At 56.2% G+C, this 20232-nt stretch overlaps 1 protein-coding gene across 11 annotated transcripts in view; it reads right to left on the bottom strand.

The window, feature by feature from the left end:
* Positions 1 to 343: 343 nt before the first annotated feature.
* The window catches only part of Rapgef1 (Rap guanine nucleotide exchange factor 1), a 129293-nt gene continuing 109404 nt past the window's right edge, over positions 344 to 20232 (bottom strand). For 7 of the 11 annotated variants that reach the window (XM_076845203.2, XM_076845202.2, XM_076845204.2 and 4 more), the window contains 14 exons: positions 19152 to 19244; positions 17499 to 17587; positions 15663 to 15774; positions 13679 to 13754; positions 10290 to 10374; positions 8561 to 8653; positions 7556 to 7741; positions 6526 to 6610; positions 6113 to 6207; positions 5208 to 5286; positions 5028 to 5129; positions 4460 to 4557; positions 3249 to 3377; positions 344 to 2755 (listed from right to left, as the gene is read on the bottom strand). In XM_076845203.2, the coding sequence (XP_076701318.1) occupies positions 2605 to 2755; positions 3249 to 3377; positions 4460 to 4557; positions 5028 to 5129; positions 5208 to 5286; positions 6113 to 6207; positions 6526 to 6610; positions 7556 to 7741; positions 8561 to 8653; positions 10290 to 10374; positions 13679 to 13754; positions 15663 to 15774; positions 17499 to 17587; positions 19152 to 19244 (1473 nt within the window). In that variant the 3' untranslated portion in view covers positions 344 to 2604. The remainder of the gene's footprint in view (positions 2756 to 3248; positions 3378 to 4459; positions 4558 to 5027; positions 5130 to 5207; positions 5287 to 6112; positions 6208 to 6525; positions 6611 to 7555; positions 7742 to 8560; positions 8654 to 10289; positions 10375 to 13678; positions 13755 to 15662; positions 15775 to 17498; positions 17588 to 19151; positions 19245 to 20232) is intronic. The other 4 variants (XM_076845205.2, XM_076845212.2, XM_076845211.2 and 1 more) reach the window with 1 other exon arrangement.

The following is a 20232-nucleotide window of genomic DNA, read 5'->3' as shown; positions in this document are numbered from 1 at the left end:
AGGCTGTGCTGTCCCTCGTGTGGCTGCTTGTGCAGAGCGGACACAGGCCTGCAGAAGACAACTTCCAGACAGAGCTTTAGGGTACTGGTGTCCCTGAACTCCACTGCAGAAAAGTGGAGTTTGCACAGGACCCTGGGATGGGAGAGTTCTTGGGCAAAGACCCGAGGGGAGCATTCTGGAAAGGAGTGGTGCCATTCATCCCACTCAGCAGGTCTGGGCACTGAGACCACCAACCTGAGCCCTCAGCCCCCAGGACCCTGCCAGCAATCCAAGGCCACAGAGAGGCAGTGGGGTGCCTGAGGCCACCTGGTGCACACGTAGCATCGGTGCAGAGGCCATCAGACAGCTTTCACCTGTTTATTTTTCTTTCATATAAAAGTTACATGTTTGAAATGTCTGCAGGAAGATGCCACCATCAGGGGGTTAGTGGGGGGCTGTATATTACAATGTAACATTAGGGAGGTTGTGGGGCAGCCAGGGTAGGAGACCGCTCTGAGGCAGGGCTCAGGTCAGCCACCATGTGTCTGCCTCTCCCTGGCTCCACCCACCCGGAGGGAACCGGACCATTCACTTCGCTCGTGTCCTTCGGTGAAGATCAATTCCCACCATGCCCCACGGCCCCCCAAGAAACAGCCTGCACTAGGCCTAGCCCTGAGTGCTGGGGTGTGGCCACAGCCAGAGGCAGGAGGGAGGGAAGCCTGGCGGCCAATGAGGCACACATGCACCTCACTGTCCTCCCCAGGGTGGCCTGTCCCCTGGTGCTGCCTGTCCACAGCCTGGGCACTTCTGCAGGGAGTGCAGGGGAGGCCTGGGTACTCTGGGACAGGCAGCGGGTCTGTTCTGAATTAAGGAAGTGGCTCCCCCAGGCCCTACCCCCCAGCTCTCACCAGGACAGGTAGACGGCCCGCTGCAGACAGGAATCTGTCCTGTGGGCAGAGCGGGCTGGGGCTTTGCTGCCACAGCACTGGCAGTGGCCTGCGCTAGGAGACTCCTGGGCTCTCAGAAGGCAGGGAGGACTCTGGTCAGCACACCCCAGGCCCTGTGTGCATAGCCCCACGCACACACAGCAGCACTCGGGGCTGGACACGGATGGGCAGCAAGAGGCAGGGGCTGAAATGAAAGGACTCACCCGAGAGGGAACAAACCGGACCCAACCTGCACAACACTGCTAGGGAACCCAACTGCACACACACACACTCCTTAAATAATAAAGTGACAGGTTCCAGCCGCCAGCAGGGCTGCTGCCAGAGAGGGCGCTCAGTGATATTTCACAGACCTCCTCCCTCTATTTACAGGACAAATAAAACACAAAAGAGGAAAAAAAACAAAACAAAAACAAAAAAACGCCAGCCCTGACTTTCTTCTTGATAAAAGCTGCTTAAAATCCACGAAGGACTTAGCGACGCTGTCGCTTTCTACCTTTTGTTCTGTGGAAACGGGGCTGGGGAAGCTCGGTTAGATCTGGTGCTCACTTGACCAAATCCCACTCTTGGGAGAAGTGAGCGCATCATGCAGAATGGGCGGGGTGGGGGTGGGCACAGGGGTTCCCACCTGCACCCTGCCTGCTGGGCCCTGGGAGCAGCCAGGGGCTCAACAAGGAAGGGGCAGGCACCTTCCTGGGGGCTGCTTTCCTGGGCAGCTCAGGACATGTCTGCAGCAGGCCTCTCCTGCCCGCACCCCGGGGAGCACTGTGTAGCAGCCTGCTGGACCCCAGGGTGGGACAAAGTAGGAGGGAAGCCTGAGGGGAGGGAGGAACAGGAGATGGAGTTTAAGGCACACAGCAAGTGTGGAGGGGGCTGCCCACCTCTCCCCAGGACAGCGGAACTCCTCCCCCCAGCCCCCACTGGCTCAGCTCTGTCACTCCCCTGCTCAGCTTCTGTGACAACAAAGTCCTCCTGCTCCCAGAGCCTGGATGATGTGGGCAGGGGCCTGGGGGGCCTGCGCTGGGGAGCTGAAGGGGAAACAGGTGCTTGAGGACCAGCAGGGCAGCCTGTGGAGCATGGACGCAGGACAGGCCTGGGCCAGTACCAGGACTTGAGCCCAGGGCTGCTGAAGGCCACCCGTCATACCTCCTGGGCTAGCCACACTCACTCCACCCTCCACATTGAAAATCCAGGGAATGGAAAGTAAGAGGTGCCTGCCCCTGGCCCTCTGTCCCCCTGCTGCACCTCCCCTCTCCCAGGTGTCCTGGAGGGCAGTGTGCCCAGAGGGTCCTCATCCTCCACTGCCTGCCATTTCAGGAGACTCAAGGGTCCTGGCCTTGGGTGGGGTGCGGTCTGCTGCTGACTTCTCTGTGCTGCTCCCAGGCTGGAGGGGTCCGGGGAAGGGCGAGAGGGGACAGTGGAGGTGAAAGTGGAAAAAAAAAACCCAACAGGGAGTGAGGAGGGGGAACCACCGGTTCACAAATCAGCACTGAGACCCGCCTGCCGGCTCCACTGGACCCTGGGGCTGTGCCGCAGGGAGGGAGGCGGGAAGCTGCTGGCAGGCTCTGGGCTGCCCAGCACAGCCGAGCCAGGCTGAGGCTGGGACGCTGCAGCCCACTGGGCAGGCCCCAGGTCCTCAGGCTCCAAGAACCTTGAGCACTCTCCTCCCGAAGCATGGCTCCTAGGTCTTCTCTTCCCGATCTGTTTTCCTCCTTGTTATGTTCCTGGGCTTAATTTTCAAAGAGAGTTCCCATAGGGCCTCCTCGGCCAAGTGGTCACTGAAGTCATTGAAGAAGTTTATAATGTCGTCGTTTCTCCGGATGTCATAATGCCTGGTGGGGGAGGGGAGGCAGTCAGGAGCAGGGGTTGGCTGAAGAGCCTGATGGCCATAACCTCTGGTCACCCCAGTACCCCGGCAGAAGCTGTAATGGTAGGGTCTACTGCCACCCAACGAGACAGAGGATGCCAGCACTGGAGACCCCACCAGGGCTGAGGCTGTGCTGAACCCCTGTGGCAGGGTTCCCCATGGGGTGCCCCAGGTGGATGGCCCCTTGGGCCATGGTGCCCTCTGTGGCAGGCTGCCCATACTAGGTGGGGTCTGCTGCCTTGGAGTTAGGCTGGTTAGGGTTTCCTGCCTTCTCTGTACACCAAGGTGGGCGCCAGTTTCCCAGGACACAGGAACGGAGGCTGGCTGCTGCCTCCCATCCAGGCCCAGGGTGCGGCATGGAGCTGGGCAGGTATGGTATCCCCACTCAAAAGACAGAGGCCCTGGCTTCCCTGTGGCCAGGCCCTCTGCCCTGCAGTCCCACAGGTCACAGCACTCACGCCTGCTGGAAGCACCGCATGCTGTCGAGGATGTTGAACTGCTGCCACCGTTTGGAAAAGTTCACTTTGCCATCGATGTAGTCCGGGTTCCCCAGGTGGACAAAGGTCAGGTCCTGCAGGATCAGACCCCTGGGGGACACACGGAGAAGTCATTACTCGGAGAGAAGCTGGTCGGCTGTGAGCGGGTTGCATTACCAGGACCAGCCAGTGTGGGAAGAACAGCCTCAGCTATGCCAAGTAGCTGCCAAGCCCAGGGCACACCAAAGAGCAGGACTAGGGGGTTTGTTTCCTCCAGGGTGAGCTCCTGCCTCGTGAACTCTGGACCTGTGACCACTTATGGGATCCTCAGAAGTTGGCTCGCGCGTTGGGGAGCCTAAGCACAGTGCTGTCTACGCCTGGAGCGTTGTCTATGACAGGTGCGGCCACCCTGTGTATGGGCACAGCTATGGACTGCCAATGTGAGGTCATTCAACGAACAATACAACCAAACCAGACCAAAACTGATGGGCACAGAGACCCCTTCATTAACAGGTGTAATAGGTACTTCTCAAGAGGAGGTGGAAGGCGAGGGCAGTTCCTCTATCCAGAGAGAGCTCAGCCAGAGGACCCAGGCCTGTGTGCTTGTGAGCACCTGTGTGGGTGCTGGGTGAGGGCAGAAGGACCAGATGCAGGGGGAGGGTCCTGGCTGCAAGCTCTGAGGGCAGAGGCTCCAGGATGCTCCTTCACACCCCCAGGCCTGGAACACTGCTGGGTCTCTGACCCTTTCAGAGATTCCTAACATCCTCTAGTACATGAGGCCCAAGGAGTCCCGCGACAGAGGCCTGTGCAGCTTTGAGTCCACTTCCCTCTCCTATTTACGCTTTTAGATTTACGCTCCCATGGCTGGGCTGGGAAGTTGATTTTTGAACATGACACCAAGTGCTCCCCAGGTTCCTGGGGTGACTGGTCCTTGGGCTGTCCTAACATGCTTGAGGCTCCTGGAAGGTGCATGAGGCCCCCTGGTAGGGGGCATGGGAGCTCACACTTGTCACCTGACCTTTTCCCTTCTGTGGCAACTGTAGCTCAAGAGGCATTCTTCACTTTAGAATTTCATGATAAAACAGAGGAACAACAAGGCTGACGGGTCCTCATCTCCTCAAGGAGCCCAACATGTCTTCACAGAGAAGTGAAGAGGCAAGCCCAGACAGGCTGAGGGGGAGGCCAGCACTCACAGGTATGGGATGCAGGGGGGCTCCACCTCTGAGAGGGCGGCCCGGTAGGCTCGGAAGGAGGACGAGCTGTCAATCAGAGTGCAGTACTCGGCCAGGCCCTATGCAGGATGAGAGGTGGGTTAGTGAGTGTGGGCTGAGGCAAGGTCCCAAGACAAAGAGAAGCCACATCTGGTCCCTGTGGGGATGTGAGCCCTTTACCTGTATGTCTATCAAACCTGGGTGGCAGGGAGGCCCGAGGTCATTTTGTGGGAAACATCCCTTGGGGTGAGTGGGTGACATCCTCCTTTCCCTCCAGCGCTTGCCCTGAGGGTGCGCCCCACCCAGCAGCCCTTCCAGAAGCTGGGACCCCCGTGCAGGCTTGCAGTGCAGGCAGGATGTGACACCCCATGTCAACTATGAAGGCCCAGGAACCAGAGGCCAGAGACTAGAGATAGGAAACAGGTGGGAAAGGTAGCTGCCTAGCTACAGGTTGGCAGCAGAGCAGGGGCTGAGTTTCTTTCTAGTCCTGAGCACTGTGGTCACAGGTGGCTGGCCTGGCCTACCCACCAGATGCTTCCTGCCCACCCACCTCTGAGGTCTGCTTCTGCCACTCCAGCCGACGGATGGGCGCCGAATCCAGCGCTGAGAGGATAGCCAGGTAGGAGTTGAAGTTATTTAGCTTCCGCAGGTGCTGTGGAGAGAGGTGGCCTGTGAGGGGAGGCCCAGGGCCAGCAGGCCTGAAGGGGGCTCTGGGCTCAGCCACCGTTACCTTCATGATCTTGATGAACTTTAAGAGCAGCCGCTCCCTGTCCTGGGCTTTTTCCTGTAACATGATTATGGACCGGACCCTGTGGGAGCAATGGACAGAGCAGAGCAGCTGAGCTGACGGGGCTCTTGTAGGTCCTGGCAGACCAGGTGGAGCCAGACAGGGTGACACTGTACCAGCAGTCATGAACCTGGCCTCAAGTGGCTCAAGACATCTCAGGGGTCGGGGCCAGATGCTCACAGACAGGGAGTTCAGCTCCTGCACTGGACCTGGGGGAGCAGCGCACTTTCCTGGCTTGTACTGACCTGAGCCCCTGGGGCCTCAGGACTGGCCAGGGAATCCAGCCAACCCCAAGTCAGCAGGTCACTTTTCCTAGCCACAAGGAAGGGCACCTCTCAGAATCTTAGCCCCAACAAAAGCTAAAGCTAGAACTGAAACCAACACCAAAAGCAGTCATGGCTGTGTCTCAGGGGTCTGTGGTGGCCTCCACATCCTATGGATCATGTGGGCCTGTTTCCAGGGCTATCAGAGGAGGTGCTAGCCACTGCATTACCTCCTCTGTCCTATAAAAGGGCACCTGCACCAGGACATCTGGGGGACTGTGTAATTACCAGGGCAGGACAGCAAACGCGATGCCTGTCCCCTTCTGCCATTGAGGGCAAGTATCACTCAAGACCCTGGCACTCTTCCCACAGAGCTTCTGTGCCTCCTCTGTGCCTCTGGAGGGCAGGTGGCCAGCCTATCCTTGCCTTCTCTGCTCCCCAGGGCTTGAGGTTAGTGCCCGCAGGGCCTCCAGAGGAGCCTGGAGGAAGGACGGCAGCAGCCCCCACCCTGCCAGCTCTCGCAGGAGACTGAACTTGTCCAGTGGTGCTGCCAGACCGGCGAGCTTGGCGCAGAGGCTTTCTTACCAGTAGGACATGTTGTTGAAGTGCTCTGTGAACTGGGTCAGGTTAGGGCTCTTCTCCTCATTCTGTTCTTTTGCCCAAAGTAAAACCTCAGGAATCTACAGAAGGAAACAGAGCAGACAGCACTGGAGCCCTCTGGCTTTTCTGTGCCTGGTGCTCTCTTTTTTTTTGGTTGGGGGGGGGGGCGGTTGCTGAGGATTGAATTCAGGGGCACATGACCACTGAGCCATATCCCCAGCCCTGTTTTGTATTTTACTTAGAGACAGGGTCTCACTGAGCTGCTCAGGGCTTTGCTTTTGTTGAGGCTGGCTCCTCAGCCTCCCGAGCCACTGGGATTGTAGGCGTACGCCCCGGTGCCTGGCCTTGTGCTGTCTCTTATTCAGAGACAAACCAGCAGCAGCTCCCCCAACACCTACCTCTATTTTATAGAAGAGCTCGGCATCCAACAGTGTCAGCTGCTCGGCTATTTCATGACTGTGAAAGTCATGCAAGGTCCCTGGCCTGGAAGACAGAGGCATAAGAAGCACTGTTGGGCGTGGAGGCTGGGCAGGAGTGTCACTGCAGGCTCCAGGGCTAGGGAGGGAGCAGCTATCCAATCCTCACTCTACATCAGAACAGCAGGGTGGCAACAGACTCCAAATTGCTCCTTGGTCCCTCAGGGCCATGAGGTTTCCCCAAGAGGCCTGCCTACCCTATCTCTGCAGGTCGTCCACAGATTCCAGAATAGGACAATGAGTTCCCCCCATGGGATTATGGGTGACTCAGACGCCTAAGGCCTTGCTCACCATGGCCACCGCTCCTAGGCGGTCAGCAATAAGAGCTGGCTGTGGGAATGGGGGGGCGGGCTAACGCTCACGAAGGAGGGCCCGCTCACGAAGGAGGGGGTGGCCAACCAGTCAGTGCCCACAGCTGGAACTAACACTCACCCTCAGGCTAGGGCAGAGGGTAGGCAGAAGCCTGGGACCTTTTTTTTTTTTTTTTTTTTTTTTTAAAATATATATATATTTTTGGTTGACCATAGACCTTTATTTTTTAATTTATTTATATGCAGTGCTGAGAATTGAACCCAGTGCTTCACACATGCTAAGCAAGCACTCTACCACTGAGCCACAACCCCAGCCCCAGCCTGGGACCTTTGTACCAGTCTTGGGAAGGGTCTGGATGGTGCTAGGAGAAAGCCCTGCGCTGACAGCAGCCTGGTGCACACCCACTCCTCTCCTGTCCTGCTCAGCCCCGCTGACCCACTGATCCACTTCCTTGTTACCAGGGACTCGCCACCCCAATTCTCCTAGCAGGGGAGGCTCCCCACAGGGAGCCAGAGCCTGTTCCCAAGGCACCTCATCACAGGGCCTGTTCAGAAGCAGGATGTGCGGCCAGGGAGGACAGCGGAACAGAGGTGGCTAAGGGGTGCAGCTTTCCAGAGGGGCCAAGAGGCTGACTGCTCACCTGGCTGCAACACCCCGGGCTGCCAGGGGCTGGTCGGAGTTGGCACACCTGAGCAGCCTCTTCTGGTCCACCTTGTCTAGGATGTTCTTCCGGAGCACACGAGCCAGGCTGAGCTCCCCATTGCACACCAGGCGGAAGACCAGCTCCATCAGCAGCTTTAGGATCTCTTCTGTCAGCTCCACCAGGCTATGGGCCAAGGGCACAGGGTGAAGGCCAGGCATACAAAAGCCCATCAGGTACACCGCAGGTACAGGAGTGTTAGCATAGAGCTGGAGCCTCCCATGGAAGAGTGAGAAAGGACCTCGGGGCACCCACATCCTCCGCAGCTCTGGGTGTCATGGTCCTGACAACATTTCCCTGACTGTCACTCAATACATGCTGGCGCTGCATGCACTGTGTGGGGACTCTGTGGGGCTGTGCTGGAAACCCTACGTCAACCTGCCACAGGAGCTTCTGGTCTCACCCAAGCAGTAGACACCAGGAAGACATCCCTCACCTCCTCTGCCTGGCCGTTCCCTGGATGTGTGGCCACTGCCCGTTGATGCTGGAGCCAGGCCTTGGTCTGTCTTGTTCACCTCCAACCCCAAGGCATACTTGTAGAATATGGAAATGGCCAGGGGTCACCATAGATCCCAAATCCTAGTGGAAAGGCTGAGGTGGGTGGGAGAGGCTGCCCACTCCACTGCCCTAGCCTCTACCAAGCCCCCTACTGCTGAGAGTACGGCCAACACTGGCTGATCCTAAGATGTTGGAGGAAGGGATGGTGCCAGGTGGGACAGGGTCTCCCCTGAGGGATGGAGCCCATTAGGAAAGATAGGACCTAGTACCTCATTGTGTCCTATAAGGGACAGGTCATTCCTTTCAGAGAGCCACAATAAAGTAGGCTAGAGCCAAATCCAGAGCCTGTGGGTAGTGCTCTTCAGGTGGCCGGGGTGGGCTGAGCAGTCTCCATGGGGTGCAGGGAGCCCGTGCCACCCGCCTCTGGGCCAAGAACAAAGAACTCACCAGAGCTCATCCACCACCCGCACCAGCACGAAGAACGTGTTCTTGCTGACGCGCTTCTTGAATGTGTCGGCGAAGGGAGAGAATTTCTCATAGGTGGAGAAGGGTTAAAGAAATAGCCCACATGGCAAAGGTGATGTGCTGAGCAGACACGGAGCTCCCACTTAGCATGTGCCAGGGACCTCATGACTGAAGCCTCGAGACTGGGAGTCATGGTCCCAGCACAGGGAGCAAAGGCTTGCACTTATGCAAAATGGCAGTGCTGCCCAGGCCTCAACCCCAGAGGTGGTTCTCAACAACCATCCTCTCTGGTCTGCAGGGCCATCCCTTCTGTGCCACCCCGGCTTGCCTGTCTGATTCAACCTGAGGCTTCTGGGAGAGCACTGACAGCGGGAAGGCTGTAGTGCTGAGCCTCAAGAAGGTGGTCCCCAACCAAGCACACTCAAGATCTCAGGCCCCTGAACGGGCAGAGGCCCTCTGCTCTCTCCATGAGCTGCCACCCCGAGGTGGTCCCCCTGCTTTGGCTTGGACACTCTGGGGAGCTATCACCTCTGACATGCTGGGCCAGTTCCTGCTCCCCAGGATAGCACACTCCCCATTTGCTCCTCGGCCCACAGCACCCTTGGTTCCCATTCCTCCCCCACAGGTCTCCTGAAGCCAGCATCTGCCTTGGAGGTTATGCTTTCCTGCTGCTGTTGTGCTGCCCCCGTACTCCACTTGTGTCTGGCACCCAAGTGGACCATCAGCCTGCCCCAGCTGTGTGCTGGGCAGCCATGCTCTTGCTGCTGCTGCTGCGAGGCTTCCATGAGCATCCCTACGGGAGCCGAGGGACATCCCCTGAGAACCTGAGCACCCTCTGCACCAGGCAGCCATGTGGGACAGTCACTCTGACCCACTGCACCTCAGTGTCCTCAAGTGCATCACAGGAGTGACACAGCAGCACCAGTGGTATGGTGCTGCCGGGCGGCCACACCTGCCAACGCAACACCCGTGAGTGCATGTCCGACCAGCAGGTGACTCTCTTCCCTGGCCAGGCCTGCCACCAGGGGCTCAGAGCAACAGAACATGAGGCTGAAGAGGACCCCCGATACACCATGGGAAACGTCAACATCTATCTTGATGGACCAGGGGTTCACAGGGTCAGGGTGAGGGGAGGCCTGGAGAGAACTCTGACACTGGAAAAGAAGCTCAGGACTTCTTGCCCAGAGGGACAGCAGCTGCCCAGCAGATGGCAGTCACAGGCTACAATGCAGGGAGGTAGCCAAAGAGCAGTGGGCTAGCCTGGCAGGACAGGCAGCTGGGGTTTGACAAAGAGGCAACAGGCAACCACAGCAGGTCCTTTAAGCCCCTGGGGTCTTCCTTGGCCACTACTACTTCCCAAGGGTGAGCCCACAGGCAGATCTGGTGGAAGGGACAGAGATGATGCCAGTTCTGGATGGGGCAGAGCTGCCCGCTGTGGGCGGAAGGAGCTGTGCATATCCCTGAGCCACCCTCTCACTTCCTCAAGCCCTGCCCACTGGTGCCCACCCTGCCTGATGCGCTGCAGGCTATGCTCTTGCCCCGGCCCCCTTCCCTCCCAGGTGTGCTCTTTTTCAGAAGCACCCAGTGATCCCACTACATTCCAGCACTCCATATCATTTCCCTAGGCCCTTTATGGGTGAGTAATGGGAGGGGGAAGCCACTGAAGCTGCGAGAGCCTGTGTCCCCATGCTGGTGGCACTGGGAAGGATATCGGTACTGCAGTTTCTTGATGAGCTCCTCGGGGCTGATAAAGGTCCTGTAGGTGGTCAGGAAGGCTTCGCAGTACAGCACCAGATCTGCCGGGAGTAAGGGAGCAGCTCAGTTAGAGTGCAGGGGGGAACTGAGGGCTTGGGGATATAGGTGAGTCTGCCTGTGTCCCAGAGGAAGCCACCCACACTCTGTCCAACTCTCAGGAGAGACCAGTGGACCTGTGTTTCATTTCGCAAGCACCTTCTTCTAATGACAGAGCTGTCTGGGCAATCATGTTAGAGTGGGGTCTGAGGCCAAGTCTGGTCCCAGTTTCAATCAGTTAGTCATGCCTTCCCTGGCAAGGGGCAGAGACTGGAGACGCGGCTCCAAGATGCAACCCTGGGTTAGCACTGGAGGGCTTGTCTGCCCTCAGGTTCAAGGACTCCAAGTCTTAACAACCATGGTCAGGGAGAAAACAGTCCAAACTTGTCAGCAGGATCTTTAAGGTAAGTCAGAGGCAGTACGGAGATGGCGGGGTCTAGTAATTAAAAATCTGGGGAAAGTCCATGTACTGAGTCTTCAAGGCAGCTAAAGAGGCACAGCTTAGCAGTTTGCTGAGATATACCAGTGGGCATGCTCAGTTGCCTGGGAAAGGCAAGGTCAGCTATAAGGAGCACAGACCCAGTGGCTGGGGGACCTGGGCAGACAGTGCCCACCCCTCTGCCCTTCCTTAAGTGGTGCTGGTCCCAGCCAGGGACTTCAGACACTCTAGAGTCCCCACAGTCTCATTTGTGTGCTGTGTGACTCATCCTCCAACCATGTTGTCTCTGACATTAAAGAAAGTTGAGGGCAGTTTTTAAATTCTTAAATGAGACAAAGGAGCTGGCCAGGCTCCGGCCTACGGAGCAGAGCCGAGCCAGAGCAGTTAAGGAGGCCTGGCTCATTCCCAGCCCACGACCCTCAAGCACTACTTGAGTTTTGCTTTCTGGGCAAAACCGCTTCTAACACCTTCTTACAGGCATCCTGTGCTTCCTGGAAGCAGGAATCTTGAGGCATTCCACTTGTCACAGGCATGTGGCACTTTGCCCTACCACCCTTGAGGCCAGACAGGGAGGAAAACTCTCGCCTGCTCCTGCGTCGAGGCCTTGTGGTCCAGTCCCCTGCACTGTGCTCAGGCTCCTCCCCGGACCCAACCTACCTGGCTCACTGCCACATTTGGCTTTGTGTTCAGAGTGGCTGGGCGTGAAGCAGAGATGGGGCAGCCACACCAATGCCGCTTCTGAGAGAACCGATCCAAGCCCACACGGCACTGTGGGGGAGGACCACTGCCAGGAGCCAAGGTGGCCTCTTGTGAGGCATGTCCCAGGACCTGCTGCTGAGCACTGGGCCATGCTCTGTACACGCACCACGTCCTTCAACACCCAGAACAGCCCCACAAGGGGGTTACTTATTACTCCACTAGTAGACAAAGAATTGGGCCTGAGGTCACGGCACCATAAATAGTGTGGTGAGGCTTGTATCCAGGTGCCCAGCTCCAGAGCTGCTAGCCATCTGCTGGCCTTGGGCAGTGGTAAATGGGGTGTCATCTAGCTTCTGGGACAAGCAGCTCTGTGCCACTCCCCAGTGTGCACACAGCTTTTTCAGGGTCCCTTTGTCCCTTGTGTTCTCCTGAGGAAGCCTGAGGGCTAAGCAACAGGTCTGGCACTCGTGGTTCCTGAGGATGGACAGGATCTGAAGTCTGAGACCAAGCCTGACGCGGCCCTCTCCTGAGAGAAGGGCCAAGCGATAACAAGGGTCTCCCTGCCTATCTCTTCCCGGTGAGTCCCTCTTGGCACAGGCTGGGGCCCAGCTGTCTCTGAGGCAGTCACTGGTGCTATTGGGACAGGGGCTCCTAGCCAAGGAGACTGCATCATTACCTGCCCTGTGGCCCTGCTCTTCCCAGTGTGGCCTCTGTCCCAAACATACTCCCAGACATAAACAACCTTGGCTCTTCCAAGTCCAGATCCTCCCCCAGTACAAGTGGGCAGAAGCTCCAGCTGAAGCAGTCATCTCCCCCAACAGGTCTGGCTGGCCTAGACTGAGAAGATCTTGGGCTCTTGCCCATGGTGCCCTCTTGCGGGGCTTCCAGCTGGCTGCAGCTGGTGGGACAGGGAGATCACCGTCCAGGCACAGGACCAGAATCAGCTCCCATTTCAGCCCTTCACCTCTGGACAAAAACAACATGAAAACTGCCCCTTTGTGGGACTGAGGACAGAACTCTAATGTGTTTGGCATGGAGAAGGGTCTATAGCACCAAAGCCACATGAGGGTTGTCCCTGGAGACGGTGGCGAATAGCAGGCCTACATTAGCTTCAGCTACACACGCCCCACAGAGCTACCTGCAGAGGCTGGAGAGGGAGGACTGACCACGAGCTGCCCAGAGGCCACCCAGCCTACAATGGGGCTGGGACTCCAAGTCCCTGGACCATGGTCAGAAGAAGTGCTGGGGGGCAAAGCAGTGGCTGTGGTGTGGGTGAGCTGGTTGGAAGCCACTCTTCTTTTTCCTAATTTCTCAAAATTTCTGCCAGGTAAACCTTTTTTCTTCTTCTTTTTTTTTTTAATATTATTTTCATGATTCAGAGGTTTCCCCAATAATTATTCTGTAAAAATACAGATGGGGTCATTTATAAAAACAAAGTTGGTTGGGTTAGGATTTCAAGACTGGGGTGTTTTTTATTCTCTCTCCAATGTTGTTATATTGTCCTTTTAATAATTTTTAAAAATATAAATAGAAAAGGAGTGCAGGAGACACGGGCCAGCTGGGGCCCTGGGCCAGGAACCACGTGTGCCAGCCTCCCAGGCCCTCCTTTTTCTGCCTTCCAGAGCAGACCTGGAAGGACAGCCCTTCTGCAGCAGGACATTCTGGAGATAGAGGGTCAGTCCGTGCTTCTGCAGTCCTCCCGAACAAGTAGGTAGTGGAAGGGTATTGGGGCTTGGCTGGGCCTGTGCTGGGGGAGCCCGGCTATGAGCGAGGGCTCCTGAGCAGAGCACAGCCTGCTCCCAGAGCATCCCGGTGGGCACATGAGCTGCGGCCCAGCTGGAAGGCTGGAAGGGCTCATGTCCATGAAGACAGCGAGCCATGCAAGTGCCATCTTGACTCTAATGCCACTGTTCTACATGCTACTGCCCAAGCTGTGGTCTGTGGGGCACACGCTAGGTGCGGCAACTATCCTGACCCTCGGGACACCCTTGTAGGCTCTAGGACACCACCATGCTGCCCTGAGGGAGGACACTTGGTGGGCTGAGTGCTGTTGTGTGCATCCCCTCCCCTGCCCCAGCAGTGCCATTGCTCACTCAGATCACTCAGTGCACGGGGGACCTGCAACCCCCACTGTGACAGGGCCTGCTGTGTCCAGCAAGAGGCTACCGTACCTTTCCTGTCCGTCTCAGTAGCATGAACCAGTAAGATATCTCCAGATCCTCCACGTACATCTGGCCCATCATCTCCCTGGAGAGAAAATAGCAAAGGAGGGCATGGGCCATTGCTGAGAGGAGGCCTCTGGCTGCAGGGGCCCCAGGCCTCCCTCTGCTCTCCTCAGCCGGCAGTGGTGTGTGCTGTAGAGCCACTCACCACTCCGTGCTCAGCAGACAGGGAGGGATGGGGCTGGCCTGGGCGCTGGACACCCCGAACTACCCAGATGCCACAGGCACCAGGGCACATCCCCTTCTTGAGTACATGCCAGGGCCAGGGGGACATGGTGTCACTCAACATGCCCAGCCACCCGCTCACGGATCCGTGGGTCAGATGTGAGGTGATATCTTCATGTGGAATGGTGGGGCCCACCAGAGGCAGGCAGGCCATCCTGCCTCCTCGGGAAAGCCTGTGGAGGCAGGAGGACTATTTCCAAGCATGTTCATGGTCCCAAAACTACAGCAAGCTGCCCTAAGTCTAAATCCACTTCCCGGGGAAAGAGAAATCACTTGTAGTGACTCATGTAGTCACAGGTTCTGTGGAGCCCTTCTTGAGGAATGTAAAGTGTTACAAAGACACCACACGATACCCAATATGGCTTTTGCAACCACCAAACCCTGCCTGGCAGTGAGGGACCAAGTCCTAACTCCACGTGGAACACAGGCTTCAACCACCTGCCTAGAGCCCAAAAGAACTCTCAGTGGGGCCTGGAGCCATGCCCAGGGCAGACACAGCAGGGCCTCTGCCCTGCCGCTCAGGAGACAGAACTAACATCTGCTGCTACACCCCCGCAAGGCTCCCCTACCTTTCTAAGAATCTGGTGTGTTTACCCTGACTCCAGAGTCCTAGCGTGCTCTGGGGTTTCCACAGTAGCAACATCTATGACCTGACTCACTGGAAGAAAGCTAGTGTTTTCTCTCTGTAGAGGGGCCAGTTGTCCAGGTGCCCCCTGCCAGACCTGTTCCTGCCTTGATGCAGCCAGCTCAGCTGGCCCAGGATAGTGCCACAGGCGGAATCTGCTTTATTGACCTATCTGTATGTGGCTGTCATCAAATCAGCCCAGATGACAGTCACCTCCTCAGCAGGTTGGGTTTCTTTATTTTTATTTATTTATTTGTGGTGCTAGGAATTAAATTGAGGGGTGCTCTATCACTGAGCCACATCTCCAGCCCTTTTTAGGTTTTATTTTGAGACAGAGTCTTGCTGAGTTGTTGAGGGTCTAAGTTGCCGAGGCTGGCCTTGAACGTATGATCCTTCTGCCTCAGCCTCTCAAGTAGCTGGGACTACAGGCCTGTGGCACTGTGCCTAGTTAGGGCAAGCTTCTTACAAGGCCAGTCCTGTGTCTGCAGCACTGCTCGGCAGAAGGGAGAGGCAGGGCTCACATGGCTCTGCTCCTTCCTCTATAGTGATAGGTCTGGGTATCGTCCTCACGTCCGGGCTCTGTAGACCAGGACAACATGCAGGAGTCCAGGCCTGGCCTCTCCTTTTTCTTTTTTTTTTCAATGGTGGGAACGGAACCCAGGGCCTCCCACATGTGAGGCAAGTGCTCTCCCACTGAGTCACTTCTCCAGCCCTAAGTTTTCCTAATCAGCCGGTGCATCCTGGGCAGGGGTTCTGTTTTATCAACGATGCACAGGGGTGGGGAGGGCTCTCGGACGGCAGGCAGGCTGTGTAGCTCTGCTGTGGTTTCTCTCACAGCACTCTCAGGAGTGCCGTCATTAGGGCTTTGGGAGGCTCTGTAATGCCCAAGACACTTTCTAGAAGCAGTAAGAGAGGAGACAGTCCACTGCCTCCTGGAATCCACTCCTGCAGGGAACCCAACAGCCCTCGCCAAGTGTCCACACCTTGCCTGGCCCAGGTCTTTCTGCTGGAGACACTTCAAGGTCACATTTTCCTCAATCTCTTTTGCTCCTGCTTTGTGGGGCTGGACTGTGAAATCCTTACCTCTTGCTTGAGTGTCAGCCTGGCCATAATTTCGTTGTGGTCAATAAGGGACAGCTCATCTACTTCCTCCTCCGACTGAGCTGACTCCAGAGTGTCAGGTGACTTTGGGGACCTGGAGAGAGAAGTGGTTGGTGCTTAAAACAGGCCCTGGACTCCCTGACACCCAGAGGCCGAGGCAGCGCTGGCCTGGGCTCGAGGTCAGAACTATTCCTACCTCTGCTACCAAAAGCTGTGTGGCCTTGAACCTTTCCTATTCCCTCTGGGTGTCTCACAGAAGGGCTTAGCTGGGATTAAGAGGTGCCCCTGAACTGTCTGTGTGAGTGATGCTGCAGCCCTTCTCTGCGAAGGCCACCGAGACCCAGTCAGTACATGAGGAACAGTGAGAGGGCCAGCAGGACAGGAAAGGAGACGGTATCGCCCCATACCACCCTCCAAGTCCTCCCTGAGGACTCACTCTGTTGGTCCCTTTGTTCAGCAATAAGAAAAAAGCTGTGCCCAAGTAGATATGGCCCCTTTTCCCCAGGTGCTCGGTCTAGCCAAAGACACTCTGACACAGGCAGTCATAGCAGCACAATGAGGGGAAGCTCAGGAGCGTGCAAGAAGAGTGAGGGGAAGGGGGGGCCGGCTTGAAGGTCAGGAAGTCCCTTTGGAGGGACAGACAGGCCGAGACCTGAAGCACTGAACAGGAGCTGGTGGCTGAGGCACCGGGAGCAGGGACATCCCCACAGAGGGAATGTGGAGGCCACTGTGGCCGTGGGGGGAGCACAGCATGTCTGTAGACAGCCATCTTTGCCCTGGTGCCTTATCTGGATGGAGCCTTGGAGGCACTGGCCTGACTCGTGGTCACAGGTCACAGCTTTCACCCTAAGGGCTCAGACACGGGAAATATGTGTCTCTAGGGGGTAGAACAAGGCGGGCTTGGGAAGAACCCCTCTGCTGCCTGCAATCCAGGCTCCAGGCTGTGGGTGGCCTCGTGAAGGGCCATCTTAGCAGCTGCTTCTGGACTCAATGTGACCTACTCTTCTGGACCATCTCAGCTCTGAAAGTAAATCCGCTGGTCCAATGAAGTAGGTGAGAGAACTCACAAGCTGCTTTGCTTCTAAGTGCTAAGCTAGAAAACCACCATTCTTTGCTGAAGCCAGCCTGGGAAGATAATCTGCTAGGACCACCTAGGACTCCAGGGTAGATGGTCCTTGGCTGTAAAAGGGAGGAAAAACTTGAACAGATGGAATGTGTCACGATAGAGGTGACATCAACATAAGGCTGCAGGCAGGATGCAGCCCATTTGTTCCCAGAAGTGCTGGAGAAACTGACTACATGTCCTAAGCCTGGTTGGGCTTAGCTTCTGCTAACACTGAAAATGTTCCGAAAGAGAAAGAAACAGCTAAATAGACTGCATGACTCTTGACTGATCTTAGTTATGAAAATTTGGGAGAATGGAGGAACTGGAACATGATTTGCCTATCATGATGACATGAGGGAATTTACTGGCAATTTTCTTAGGGTGATAATGTAATCAGGACTTTTTTGGAGGCCAGAGTCACAGCCTCTGTAGTTTCCAGAGTTACAGCTTCTGTAGCTTCCTTCAGCATGATTTAGCAACACAATACACGCAGCCAGGAAGGAATGGCAGACTCCAGGGGAGCACCTTTGAGGTTATCAGTGATTTTTTCCATTTTCTTGCAGTTTCTACCAGAAGCATGTATTATTTTGAGAACCAGACAAAGAAATACCTTCAATACGAAACACAAGCAGGCCTGGTGGGCTGGCTGCAGGAAGTGCAGGCAGGCTTTACCAAGTAGCCACTCTGCTCTAGGCACCTGGCTCACTTCCTACCTCTCACCACCATCTCTGCTGTCCTTCCCAGGGGCACTGCCAACGGCAGAGGGATCTCTGGAATGTCCGTCTTTCCCAGCTGGTGATTCCTGCAAAAAGAAGTGAGTGTTGGGGTTTGGAATGTGGCCTGCTCCAGGGGCAATCTGTCTGCCCAGCACTCCCACCTGCAAGTGGCTTTGAAGTACAAGTTCCTATGGAGGAATATAAGGTGGGAACAAGTTAATGCTGAATGCAGTTAATTACAAGACACATGGGCCCTCTTGAGACTAGCATCCTGCCTCAGGAGAGTGGAGGTGCATGCTTTGTAACATGTCAGCTGCTGGGCAGATGAAGCCACCTTAATGCCCGCCTGGAGAGAGGACCTTCTTAGCAGCTGCCTCTCAGAGCACGCTGGACACTGGGTGGAGGGCTCTGCACACACTCTTCTTCTGCCCTATCAATGACCTAATGCTACCCTCTTTTCTCACGTGTAGAAACAAAGGCTAGGGATCAAGGGCCTGACTGCATACAGATTGAAAATGGCAGAGCCTAGATGGAGCCTAGAGCTGTCTATCTCCAGAGCCTGTGCCCTAAGCCACTGGGTCCCAACACTGTGCTGAAAAACTTAGAGAGTTTTAAGGGATGTGATGCTCAACAAGTGACACTCCCCAAAAGTCTAGCTGCTCAAATACTGTGCGACTATCCCCAGCAGACTTGCTGTTGCCCTGCTCAGCGACACCATGGCTCTACAACATCCCTGGCTGCCACCAAGGCTACAACGGAGAACTGGGACTGTGTTAATACAGGCGACATCACCAGGAGGGTGCTTTAAGGTGAGGGAAGTCAGGATAGTCCTGGTGGCACAGGTAACCAGAGGGGACAGGTGAGAAAGGTACAGCAGCTCACTCCACAGCCAAGGTCAAAGCCCCTGGGTGTAAAGATCCCTCAGTGCTCTTTGACTCGCTGAGGACATCTCGATTCCTAAGGTCCCACAGCAGACTACCCCAAGGGAGTGGCCATGCTCTCCAGGGCTGGGCTGCCCTCATGGTGGTCACTGACACGACTCTGATAGAACCTATCTCACTCAGGCTCATGGGTTCAGTGGCTTCTGAAGCTTCTGGACTTGCTCATTTTCATGAAGCCAAACTTGGAAAACTGATACTCAACAAACAGAACCAGTGCACTTTGACTGTCAAGAGCTGGGACAGCAACATGAGAGTGACGATGGCCAGGACTCCCAGGGACACTGCCTCAGGAGCAGCTAGGTAGGAGCAAAGCATGCTGGGAAGAAGAGGAGGGAGGGTCAGAAAGGCTGAGTGGGAGAAACAGCCCTCCTACTGGGGCAGGACAGAAGATGGAGCTCACGACTAGAAGGAGAGATGGAAAGAAATCCCACAGAAAGCGACTTGCAGCCAGGGCCCACACCAGGCTGCTTCTGGAGATTTCTGGAAGACACACCTGGCCAGGCTCTGAAAAGCACCACACCCACTGAAGCAGGCGAAGGTGAAGACCTGCACCTAGAAGCTGCAACTTCTCCCTGGCTAAACCAGCTTTCCGCAGGCCTGCAGGGCTCAGCCAAACAGAAGCAGGTGCAAGGGAGGTGGCCTGGGGGGGCGGGAGCCAGCCCCACCAGGCTGGGCCACATGCACGAGGCCACCGTCCGAGGCTACTTACTCCTCGAGAGGGAGCCAGCTCCTCGCTGCTCTGGCCAGAGGAATACAGACTGACATATTCACCCTCACCAGCTTCCTCACTGGCGTTTTCGCTCTGGGGGAGACAGGATGAGAGGAGAGACGATCGGCAGGCCCTCCAGCCAGTCCTTGGCTCAGAGGGCAGCCAGCAGGTCTGGCCTGGACCTGGATGCTCCTTTTACAAGAAAGACCCAGAGCTGTGCTCTACTCTCCCTGGGAAGAGCTTCCCCAGGGTCAGAGGATGAAGCTGCTTTTGCCAACTCTTGTCTCTGGGCTTGTGGGGACTCTAATTTTGGCTGGATCTTCCCCACAGGTATTGAGGGCCATCCTGGGAATTGCCTTGGAAAGGGAGCCTCCAAAGGCAGGGAAAGAAGCAACATGTTTGACAACTTAAGGCTGGAAGAAGAGGAAGCCTCCTGTGGACATCCTCTCTGCCCCTCCACCTGCCCCCTCCCACCTGCCCTCCAGCCTGAAAGGAAGCTCTGCCCAGGGTTAGAGAGGAAGCACTAGGGCCATCCACAGTAAACGAGGCCTCTCCCTGGCACCTCCTGGATCCCTTGACACTTCCTACTTCCAGAGGGGTCTGTGCCTTTCTCTTCAAACAGAACGCCAGTTATCTATCTTATCCTTACCACAAGTTACTGCCTTTATTTTATTTTCATTTTTGGTACCAGGGATTAAACTTAGGGGCACTCAGCCACTGAGCCACATCCCCAGCCCTATTTTGTATTTTATTTAGAGACAGGGTTTCACTGAGTTGCTTAGTGCCTTGCTTTTTGCTGAGGCTGGTTTTGAACTTGCAATCCTCCTGTCTCAGCCTCCCGAGCCATTGGGATCACAGGTATGCACCACCCCACCAGGCATTACTGACCATTACACTAGTCCAAGAAGGGAAACCAGGTTCCTAGCTGGATGGTAATATTGTGTAAGAGCCTTGATTTCTGTTCTGAAGCAGACGGGCTGCTGTTGCACCCGACCTTCTGTGGCTGTCAATCCAGCTGGGTGCCAGCAGGCACACCCCAGCAGCAGGCTGAACTGCTGGTGAGGAGCAGTGACACCACTTC

This window comes from Callospermophilus lateralis, chromosome 2 (genome assembly GCF_048772815.1).
Source record: "Callospermophilus lateralis isolate mCalLat2 chromosome 2, mCalLat2.hap1, whole genome shotgun sequence".
Classification (NCBI taxonomy): domain Eukaryota; kingdom Metazoa; phylum Chordata; class Mammalia; order Rodentia; family Sciuridae; genus Callospermophilus; species Callospermophilus lateralis.
This window is presented reverse-complemented; position numbering and strand designations above follow the sequence as displayed.